Genomic DNA, 11,063 nt, shown 5'->3' on the forward strand with positions numbered 1-11,063 from the left:
TTTGTAGACCAAGCTGGCCTTGAACTCACAGCGATCCACCTGCCTCTGCCTCCCGAGTGCTGGGATTAAAGGCGTGCACCACCACGCCTGGCTGAAATTGTGATCCTTTAGAAGGAAGCTCCTCCATCAAGGGAGGTACAAGATGGTGAGCCTCCTAGCAACCCTCCGCCCAACCTCCACACAGCAGCCTGAAGCTGAGCAGAGCTGCACAGAACAGCACAGTAGGGGGGTGGGGGTGGGGCCAGTGCGTGGGATCCAGCTCCTTTGCTAGTTGCCCTGAGAAAGAGGGGACAGAGACCAGTGGTGCCCACCGGCTCCCTCAGACCATCATGGGACCATCCTGGCAAGGTGGCTTGTGTTTAGTTGAGGGAGTGGGCTGGGACAGAGATCAGTAGGTGACCAACTCTTTCTTTGTTTTAGAGTCCAGCTTCCGGCTCCACCTCCCCAGTTTACCCTGTCTGCCTCGGCTCAGCCTCAGCGGTCTCTAGAAGTTGTCTTGGGTTCTCCTTGTCCTGAGCCAAGCAGCTGGGCCGTGGTAGTTAATGTCAGCTTCCTGAGCCCTCTGAGTTCCTATCAATCTTGGGAGCCCCCCTCTCAAAGGAACACAACCCCATCTTTCTCCCAGGCTCCCTCCTGCTCTCCCCGAGGACCAATTTCAGTTTAGCACACAAGCTCCACTTTGGGGGTGAGCTCCTACCAAGGCAGAGGGGCTGGAAGGAGACCCTCCCAACTCCATCCAAGCGCGGGAGCTGGGTAAGAGGTGGGGAAATGAATATTAATTTATCATGATTAGGCAAATCCGGCAGGGAGAGCCGATTCAGGCGGAGGAGGCTAAAAAGATGAATTTCAGCAATAAAATTAAATAAGGACGGACGGGCAGCCCCTCCTCCCTCCCGCTTTGCTGATCTCTCTCTTTCTTACAATTTATGAGGCCAATTATGAAGATGGGGTTGGAAGTTCCTGGAACTTCACTAAATGCAAACGGCGGTCCCTGCTGTTCCCATCAAATTAATTAACCGCGCGCTATTGATGGCCGCTCAAGGCTGACGCAAGCGGTCCGCCCTGTGGCCCCCTCCATGGACACAAGGACCCAGAGCTCCGAGGCCAGCCAGGACTCTATCACCTTCCTAGTCCCTGACCAGCACCACCAGGGTCCCCTTCCAGCCCATGCACCTGCCTGAGGCCTTGGTGACTTGGGGCCTGTATCCAGAGGCTAGCTAGAGACACTGGACCCATACATGCAATGTAAACATGCACTCACAGCCACAGGGCCCAGAAATGTGTGGTAGGCACACAAATAAGCAGCCACACTGTCAGTTAGTCAAACACCCACACACACCCAGGGAACATGCACACATGCAGTGATGGCTGAGCTGACGCTCTTAGAGCAGGCTAGTCAGGGCGCTGTCTGAGACTACAGGCTTGTTAAGTTAGGGCTAGGCCTGCATCTAGCAGGCTCTACACAGAGGCTCCGTAGCCACTGAGACAAGGATAGTCCATGGATTCAGTTTGTCTTCTGGTAGCCCGTCAATCCCTGGGGCATCTCCTTGTCTTGGGCCCCCAAGGACTTCTTCAAAGATGTTCTTCCACAGAGGAGCAGGGCCGAGGTCACAGTAGGATGAGGCAGGTAAGACCCGGTTCAGTCTCAGACTAGCTTTTCTTGCGGAGGCGGAGGTGAGGGATGGGGGGGGGAGCGGTCTAGCTAGGAGAGCCCCCCAGTCGCAGAGCTTAGAAGCGAGGCTGCCCCAGTGACTTGGGGGATCCTGGGAAAGTGTGTGACTGGTTCTGACTGGAGGGGAGAGTGACACAGGACCTCACTGCAGCCCACTCTAGGCTTAGGCAGCTACAGTCTGTCTGCAGCCTGGAACCAACCACAGCTGCAGCTTCATCACCAGCTCCCTCTCAGAAAACTGCAATGTGTCCCTCCCTGCTGGGAAGAGGGGAAGCAAGGCCACAGTTTTCAAGTTGTGCCCCTTTGTCCTGGCAAGAGAAGTCCCATTCCTACTAAAGGGGCAAGAATCCCTTGATTCTGCAGAAGCTGGCATGCAGAGCCTTCCTATCCTGAGTGTCCCCTCCAGGTGCGGGCGGGGATGCCTACACCTGGTCCACTCCATCCAGGTGTGGGCAGGGATGCCTACACCTGATCCACTCCAGAGCCCCAGATACACGTTTGGTTGACAGCCAGGTTATGGCCATGACCCACATGGTCACCCCAGGCCCTGGGTAAACACAGGTCACTGTCTGGTAGGGCTGGATCATAGCTACCCTAAGAGGACTTGCTTCATCAGAGGGCGGATGGAATGAAGAGATGCCCACAGCAGCCCAAAGGAGGGATGAGGCCTCCCTTTCCTACAGGGACAAGTCACGGGCCTCCTGACTGGTGGCAGGACAGTGAAAGACCGAGACACATGCAGTACTGGCATGCCATTTGTTGCCAGAGAAGATAGAAGACTCAAGTCTTGAAAGAGCACAAAGCTAAGCTGGACAGTGGTGGTGTACGCTTTTAATCCCAGAACTAGGAGGGCAGAGGCAGGCAGATCTCTGAGTTCCATCCAAGCCAGCCTGGTTTACAGAGCCAGTTCCAAGACGGCCAGCGCTACACAGAGAAACCCTGTCTCAAAAAAGAATCAAAACCAAAAAAAAAAAAAAAAAAGAATCAAAACCAAATTAAACAGAGCCACCTTACACAGTACAGGAAGTCTGCAGAAGGAGCGGCACTTCACAGAGGCTTTGGGTCCTTGGATGTGGCCACTTGTTTGGTGAGGGCTGTACAGTGGCTCACGACTCCTTTCCCCAGCGGGATCATGCAGGCCAGGTCCCCCAGCTTTGGTGTCAGGGTCTGGGCTTGAGCTGGAGGTCTGATGTCAAGATGTTAGGGTCCAGGATTGTTTTGTTCTCTTTGGGATGCTTCGAACTTCCTACATAGCTCAGGATGACCTAGAACTTACAATTTTCCTGCCTTCTGCGTATCTGCAACTACAGATACATGTGCCACTGCCCAGATAGAGGCCAGGGCTGAAACTAAGGAGGCAAAAGCTAACTCTGGGATTCTACAAACACACACACACACACACACACACACACACACACACACACACACACACACACAACCTTCCTACTCTACTGACTAATGTGGACTTAAGCTTGCCTCATGCTCCACCTCCGAATATCCCAGTGGGGTCCTGGGGTCTCTCCAGGGAGCTTTCTGACTTTGGACCCATCATTTTTTAAACCTCCTTCCAGATTCCCACCCTTGCCTGCTGTCCATTGTGCAATGCCCCTCAGAAGCCTGCCGTACTGTGCACCTGTGGATTCTCTCTCATCTGTCCCATCAATCAAACCGTGGAGCTAGATCCGCGCCCACCCCCCAGCCCCAGCCCCCTCCCTACAGTTGGTTCATAACTGGCCCTCAAGTCCAGTGACCCCTCTCAGATCGGCCATCTCCCACATCCTGTCCCCCTCCTCTTGCACTTGTCTCCCAGATCTCCCCATTCCTGTCCACGGTGTACAGATCTTGTTTCCTGCAAACAGTGCCACCTTTGCTCATGTCCCACGATAGTCCCGTCTTAGGGCCACACGAGCTGCCAAAGGTAGGACAGAGAGGGCCCCTCGGGGCTGACTCCCATTCTCCTCCTGTCCACGGAGACCCTGCTCTGGGTTCAGGATCTGACTGAGTGAGGCCTGACTAGAAGACAGCTGGTGTTCGTTTCTGATGCTAAGCTCCCATCTTTGTTCTCCTGGAGTGGAGGACAACAGGTGGGGCTGCAGCAGCTCACAGAGACACCAGGCAGGTTGAATGTCAAAAGCACTTTATTAGGCCCCAGGGCCCTCAGAAGCCATCCTCACAGAGTCTGGGTAGGCCGCCCCCAGCAGCTCCAGCTGCACAGGAAGTGAGTGGAGGAGAGGAGGAAGATGCTGAACACATAGCTGCCCCCATCCCACCCCCTCTACTTCCACCCCACCCCCATCCCCAGCTCCCTGCAGCCTTGCTCCCAGCATCTAGATGCAAAGGGAAGCCCAGGCCTTCAGCACAGGAAACCAGCTTGAAACCAGCCAGGATGGGGAAGGAGCTGTGTAAAAAAAACTGCTACCAGGAACAGTGCTGAGGTAGAGGGACAGCAGCCTTGTCCTGTCCAGGAGAGGGCATGCAGGTTCTCAGAATCAGTCTGGCTCTTTCCCATTGGCCCAGACCTCCTGGCCTGGCTCACTAAGCACAGCTGGAGACTGAAGCCGCATGGCGAAGTTAGGCAAAGCTAAGAGGGTGGTAGATGCCGGACAGACGGAGCAGCTCGCCCAGCAGGGCTTCCCTTGCCCAAGCCCTAGGTCACCAGTCCCGCTCAGCTGGCTCTCGGTATGGCAAGCCTAAGAGCCTGAAGACGTCTTTCTCTGTCGGCGTGGGCAGCACCTGTCCAGGCCCCACCTTGACACCTTGGCTGTTCCGGACCACGGCTGCGCTGAGGGCATGCTCTGACAGACTCATGCCCTTGGTCTTGGCCAGAGCTCTCATAGACCGGTTGAAGTGGGCAGAGCCCGTGAAGTAGAGCAGGGCGCAGGCAAACTCACTGTAGGGTACTACAATGATGTCGAGTCTCCGGTGCCGCTGCCCAGGCCCTGGCAGCCGGCACACACCCAGGTACTTTTGCTGCTGGCCGTTCTCCTCCTGGCTCACCAAGTCATCCGTGAGGAACCCTGGCCCAATATAAGAGATGTCTAGTGGGGCAAGGAGCCAGGCCCTGGCTGTCTTACTCTCTCAGGTTGCCTAACAGTCTTTCCTCCCAGCTTACTCATTTCTGCGTTGAGTTGAGCGACCCTGCCCCTCTGGGCCCAATTCCTCACCTATGGAATGTGGACAGTGTCAGCAGGTGTGACCTTCCACCTGCAGGCATGTTGGGCACCTGTTTCACGGTGTCTTTGGCCCCAGGACAGATATGATTCTTGCAAAGCTCTTTCCCCATAGAGCGTGTCTCAAATTGAGAACTTGGAGATGCTAATTCGGAGGTGGCTGCTCCCTTCTAGCCTGCTCACTCAAAGACGGAGTGGATACCTTGCTGCCAAAGGCTGTCGAGGAGGCGGTTGAAGATGCTCTGGTGGGACCGGCCATCTGGGTGAGTGATGAGCACATCCACGTCCCCGCAGGTCATCTTCCCCCTTCGGTAAGAGCCACAGGCCACACACAGCAGCCCGGGGTTGAAGGCCTGGGCTGATCTCCGGACCTGGGGAAGAGCAGGGAGGAGTGACAGGCTGTGGGGCCTTTGCCTCAGCCCTATCCCCATGCCTAATGCTAAGATGAGGGGACACACCTGAGGACACTGACTGCCTCTGCCCCAAGCCACACCCAGTGGCCAGGCTTGTGAAACTCCACAGATGACAAAGGCCACATCCCCGCAGCCCAAGCTGCCTATGAGTCTGGAACCAACGTCTGTGCAAGCTGGGGCTCAGGCCTGAGCAGGTGGCTGGCAGAGAGCCCCCAACCAAGCTTGGGAGAAAATGAAGTAGGAAACACCACTGCACTATGGACAGCAGGGACAGGAGCAGCCCACACCCTTCAAGGAGGGGTGAGGCTGGCCTGTTAGCAGAAGGATCTGAGAGACTGAGAAGGAATAAACCTCTACCAGAGACTGTGGAGGCCTTTCGTATGTATATGTATGCTGCCCCCACTGAGGGCCACTGAGGCTTCAGGGGGCCTGGACACTCACAGCCAGGACACCTCAATTCCTGTGACAAGCAGCTCTGCTAATCCCTTCAATCCCTTCCTGGGCCTCCCAGGAGAATGGCAAGAGGCGGCCTATGTGAGTAATCCCATCAGAATGCCTAGGGCCAGAGCCCCACTTGAGGGCAGGCTGCAGGGGGAAGCTGGTCTCTTCTAATAGGCTAGGGGCTGGTGGCCGACCAGGGCATTCTCTGTGCCTGGACACCGTAGCTGAGTGACAGTGTCAGCATTAGCACCTCAGCTTGGTGATGGGCATACAATAGGGCCTGTTTATGCATCCAGCACAGGGACCATAGCTCCCCGGCAGGGCGACAGGCTGACTCAACTATCATTCATCAAGACCCTAGGCCAAAGTGAAAGACCGTTGCCCCCCCACCAGCCTGATACCTATGCCAGCTGAACAAACAACACAGACATCCCCAGGACACTGTCTCTCTTGACTCAGTACTGTACAGAAACTTAGAAACTCAGTCCCCAGCTCTACACTTTAACTTGGCCACATCTTATTTCTTAGCCAACTAGACTTTCTTTCTTTCTTTCTGTGGTGCTGGCAATGGAAGTAGGGTCTTGGGCATGCTCAGCAATGCTCTTCCTCTAAACCACATACTCAGGCCTTGAGACTGTGCCTGCCTCCAGCCTAGGCTACTAGTGCCCAATGCTCCTGCTCTCTGACCCTGACACCACTCACCCATAGGGCTGGCATGGCGGTGCCACCCCTCACCCTCAACCCCACCCCCACCTGATGTCCTCTGGGCCTGCAGCTCTGGTCTCAACTTGGTATTTACATCTCTGGTGATCCCCTTAACTTCCTCAACCTGTGGAGCCTCCCAGCTAGGGGCTCAGAGCTCTTGGCTTCACTCTCCTTAGTGCTCCAGGGGCCATGCCTACCATCTGCTCAATTTCTGCAGCCTCCTCCCTGGGCATGCGGTCCAGGAAATCATCATAGTGCTTCAAGCCAATGGCCTGCTGAGCCGTCAGGGAGCCCAGGCTTCGAATGTCTTCTAGGTTTCGGAAGCCCTGGGAAAAGGCAGCCAGAGAGGAGGCTGTAAGGACCCAGGACTAATGAAGTGTCTGGACCAGAGGACACAGGTAGCTCTGTCACAACAGCTGTCATGGAAGAACATACGGCAGGAGCGACCAAGTCCAGCCTCTATTCAGTGGGATGTGCCATAATCTTGGGGTGCTAGTCCCTCATTCCTTGGTCTAAAATGGGTCTGGGCTGCACTCTCACCAACTCGTAAGATCATTCTTGGCACGGCCAAGTTCGGCAGCCACTTTTCTAGACACGAAGCCTAAACCCTAGGCTCCTTGGAAATCCCTTGCTGGAGCCAGGCAGACGTCTATGAGTTCAAGGCCAGCCTGGTCTACACCTCAAGTTCTAGGCCAGCCAGGGCTATATATAGTGAGACACTGTCTCAGAAAACTAAAACTTGAAAATCCCTCGCTAGTCTGTGGGACAGAGTGATGGAGTTATTGTTTCTGTTCCACACGTTAAGGACACTAAGCCACACAGCTGTTCTGGGGACAGGACAAGGACCAATGTGAACTCTGCAGTCCTTATATTTGGATTTCATTCCTGTGGGGATACGGGGTGGGAAAACACAGGGACCCGGGTTCCTGCAGGTGAGCAGGAAGGCATGTGGGGCGGGGAAGCTCTGCAACAGAGCAATACAGAAGTGGCAGATGGGCTGGGTTATGACCTGATGGTACCACATCTGGGCAGTCTTAGTCCCAGCTCCCCAGATGTTGGAGAAGAGCTCCAAGACAGGCACACTGTCACTGATGTGGTCTAGCTTCCTCAGATGCCCACTCTCCAGGATCTCTGTGATCTTCTCAGCCATCCGCCTACCGATTCCCGGGATGCTACAAGCCTCCTAGGGAAGATGTGGCACAGAGGAGGATGCATAAGACGCTAGAAGGGGAGAGCCAGAGGAGGGGGATCCGTCCGAAAGCCAGACCAGAAACCATAAGGAACTTGTCCTTTGGTGGTTAGAGGTCAGCAATAGGAAGTAGAGAAGATGCTTTAACTCCCAGATGCCTTAAGATGGGAGTACATGCCTTAACTCCCAGAACTCCCGGAGGCAGAGCACAGGCAGATCTCTGTGAGATCCAGACCAGTCAGGGCTATACCACACTGACTGACTGGGGCTCACTGTACCACACTGACTGACTGGGGCTCACTGTACCACACTGACTGACTGGGGCTCACTGTACCACACTGACTGACTGGGGCTCACTATACCACACTGACTGACTGGGGGCTCACTGTACCATACTGACTGACTGGGGGGCTACTTACTGTATGTTATTCTGTGCTACTGGGACCATCTTTCCACCTAGCAAAAACACTGTAAATGGCCTATTGTTTTTAATTTCTTTCAAGTGATTGGAAAACTGACAAAAAGTAAGATAACTTGTCTAGAGTTCACAATTAATGGGCGCCAGAGTCTAACACAGGTACCATCATGCCTGGCTTTAAATTTATCATATAAAATACTCAGAAGTAGAGGGAAACAGTGTAGTGAACCCCTAAGTTTACCCATTTCCGAGTCTTAACAATTTTGCTGGTCTGTTTTCGATTATCTCTTTTTGTTTGTTTTTTTCCTTTTATTAATGTGTCTCTACGTATAAATCCCAACCATTATACAATCTTTTTCTTTCTTTCTTTCTTTTCTTTTTTCTTTTTTCGGTTTTTCAAGACAAGGGTTTCTCTGTAGCCCTTGTTATCCTGGACTCACTTTGTAGACCAGCCTAGTCTGCAGCTTACAGAGATCCCCACCCCCACCCCCTACCTCTGCTGGGATTAAAGGTGTGCACCACCAAGCCTGGCCATTATAAAATCTTAACCACTAAATGTATGCCCATTGGTGATGAGTGCTGCCATTAACCACTAGTTAGTGAAGAGGAGACCTCTTCCCCAACTCCCAAGTACCTGGTAGGAGCTGACAGGCTTGTGGAAGCTTTTGAGGGCGTTGATGGCCTTGGCATAGCCCAGGGCCCTCCACTTGTCTCCCTGGACACTGTAGGCTTTAGCCAGCACTTCTAGCTTCTCTGTGATGTACAGGTTATAATTAGTTGCCTTTTGGCTTGAAGGCTGTGCACAGACCCACTTGCCCAAGGTTTCTGGGGCTGCGTCAGGCGCACCATCTTGCTCAGGGGGAGTGGGGGAGTGCCCACTGATCAAGGCTTCCAGATCTGCTGGGCTAACCTGGGGCCCTTCCCCATCGCTGGTTTCATCATCTGAGCTGAGCTGTAAATAGAAGAAATAATGAATCTGTGTCCTCCTCAAAAGTGAGGGCTGTTTGGTGGGTAGGTGTCTCCTGCTTTGACTCAAGGAAGAGACTGCAACTACTACGCTGGGCTTGTGATTTCTTCAGTGTGAGGGCACGTTCCACGGGGCTTCCCAGTGGAATCTGGTGGACAGAGCTTGGCGAATGCAGAAACAAGGAATGCTGGGAAAAGCTGAACTGCTGCGTAATCGAGAGAGACCTAGAACTTCCTTCAGCCTCCAGGCCTTTCCACTCTGTGCTCAGGGCCTAGAGCTGGGAGGCTCCTCACCTGGGTTTGGGTTCTTGGTGGCTTTTCTGCCTTGAGGGGAAGAGCTCCAGCTCCAATGTGAGGAGGGGACAGGGAGCCGGTTGTCCCAGGTAGGACGCCATGGGTGCCCGGAACAGAAGCATCTTGACCTGCCTTGCCAGGCTGTGGTTGGTCCAAGGACCTAAAGGGCAGGGGGAGGTCACAGGCCGTTAGGATATCAAAAGTCTCACCTGCCTCTGTCTCCAATCTTTCTTCACACTGAAACCTTGGTTTCCAAGTTATGTTGAGTTAAAAAAAATGTCCCCAACAACCCCTTGAGGAAGGCTAGGGGCAGCCCACCTATTGGGGACGGAGAGGCTGAATCCATGTGTGTCCATCAGCCTCCTCTCCTGCAGGCACAAGCTCAGCCAGGCTGACTTTACCAGCTGAGCACCAGCGGGTAACTGGGGCAGTCTAAGGAGCCTGAGAGCCCGCTCACAGTCCATGCCTTCATCCACCACAATGTGGGTGACTCCTGGGGCTTGGGCAGAGCATATCTGGCCACCATGATGGACAATCTGCTTCTCAAAGAGTTCAGCCCGGGCTCGTCCAATGCCAGCGGGCATAACGTGGGCCCTCAGAGAGCTCAGCCATTCTGTGGAGTGGACATCCAAATGCTGTTACTAAAACAATTCATTATTATTAATTTGTTGCTATTAACTATTATTTGAGGCAGGGACTCATGTAGCCCAGGCTGGTCCCAAACTCGCTATGTAGCAGAGGATAGCCTTGAGCTTCTTATTCTCCTGTCCCCACCTGCAAGTGCTGGGATTACAGGTTTTCTGTCACTGAGCAAACTTTTAGATATACTCTCAATGAACAGTTTGAAGTCACCTCCTTTCAAAGTAATCGTTTTCTTGCTACCCAAAGAACGAAATGCCTTCAAGGAACTCTACCACAAACATACAGCAAACTTCCTTGTTTTGTTTTTGTTTTGTTTCCCAAGGCAGGATTTCTCAGGTTTTTTGTTTGTTTGGTTTTGGTTTTTTGTTTTATTTTGCTTTGTTTTTCGAGACAGGGTTTCTCAGTGTAGCCTTGGCTGTCCTGGGCTTGCTTTATAGACCAGGCTGGCCTCAAACTCACAGAGATCCGCCTGCCTCAAAAAACACACTCAGGAGGCAGAGGCAGGCAGACTGCTGTGAGTTCGAGGCCAGCCTGGTCTACAAAGCGAGTCCAGGACTACACAGAGAAACCCTGTCTCGAAAAAACAAAAACCAAAACAAAACCAAAAACCAAAACAAACAAAGGCAGAATCAGAAGACAAAGCACCAGCTGCATGTGGTGGGCACACCTGTGATCCCAGCCCTTGGGAGACTGAGGCAGGAGGATCAGGAGTTTAAAGTCAAGCTCAACTATAAGGCAAGGTCAAGGTTACAATGAGACTCTAAACAAGAGAAAAGGACAGAAACAAAGCTAGTACAAAGTAGGTACAAGGAGACTGTGTCCCCTCCACGGGTAGGGCCACTTCCATTATCTGACTGCATGAAAACAGCTGGAAGGCTGAAGGATCGCGCGCATGCGTTCTGAGGGTGGGCTGGCTCACCTCCACCATCTCCGGCCTCCCTTTTGGGGATCTTTGCAAGTGCTTTTGATGATGGATCTGCATGAATTTTCTTTCGCTTGGGAAATGCCTTCACGATGCCCTGGGAGTCCATTGAAGTACGCTGGATCCCGAACCTTCTGTTTAAGGACAGATACCATGCAAAAATCCAAGACTGAGGGCCGCCCCTAGACCAAATGGAGGTTAACAGACCCCCTTCACAAGGGTCTCGGAAAC

At 53.3% G+C, this 11,063-nt stretch overlaps 1 protein-coding gene across 1 annotated transcript; it reads right to left on the minus strand.

Annotated features, from left to right (window-relative positions):
* Nucleotides 1–4,284: 4,284 nt before the first annotated feature.
* Poll (DNA polymerase lambda) lies at nucleotides 4,285–11,063 on the minus strand. Its single transcript, XM_051146668.1, has 8 exons — nucleotides 10,830–11,063; nucleotides 9,587–9,881; nucleotides 9,269–9,428; nucleotides 8,643–8,960; nucleotides 7,411–7,584; nucleotides 6,599–6,727; nucleotides 5,045–5,213; nucleotides 4,285–4,689 (listed from the first exon to the last, which is right to left on the minus strand). The coding sequence occupies exons 1-8, from the start codon at nucleotides 10,939–10,941 to the stop codon at nucleotides 4,325–4,327; spliced, it is 1,722 nt and encodes a 573-aa protein (XP_051002625.1). The 5' UTR covers nucleotides 10,942–11,063; the 3' UTR covers nucleotides 4,285–4,324.

This window comes from Acomys russatus, chromosome 5 (assembly GCF_903995435.1).
Source record: "Acomys russatus chromosome 5, mAcoRus1.1, whole genome shotgun sequence".
Lineage (NCBI taxonomy): Eukaryota > Metazoa > Chordata > Mammalia > Rodentia > Muridae > Acomys > Acomys russatus.

Bases quoted from the DNA above. Each gene is read 5' to 3' on its own strand.
- Poll (XM_051146668.1), bottom strand. From the start codon at position 10,941: ATGGACTCCCAGGGCATCGTGAAGGCATTTCCCAAGCGAAAGAAAATT. The intron at 9,429-9,586 runs GTGGGCTGCCCC...CCTGCCCTTTAG, and splicing joins AGCCTCTCCGTCCCCAATAG to GTCCTTGGACCAACCACAGC. The intron at 5,214-6,598 runs GTAGGCATGGCC...GCTCTTCCCCAG, and splicing joins CTGCAGAAATTGAGCAGATG to GTCCGGAGATCAGCCCAGGC.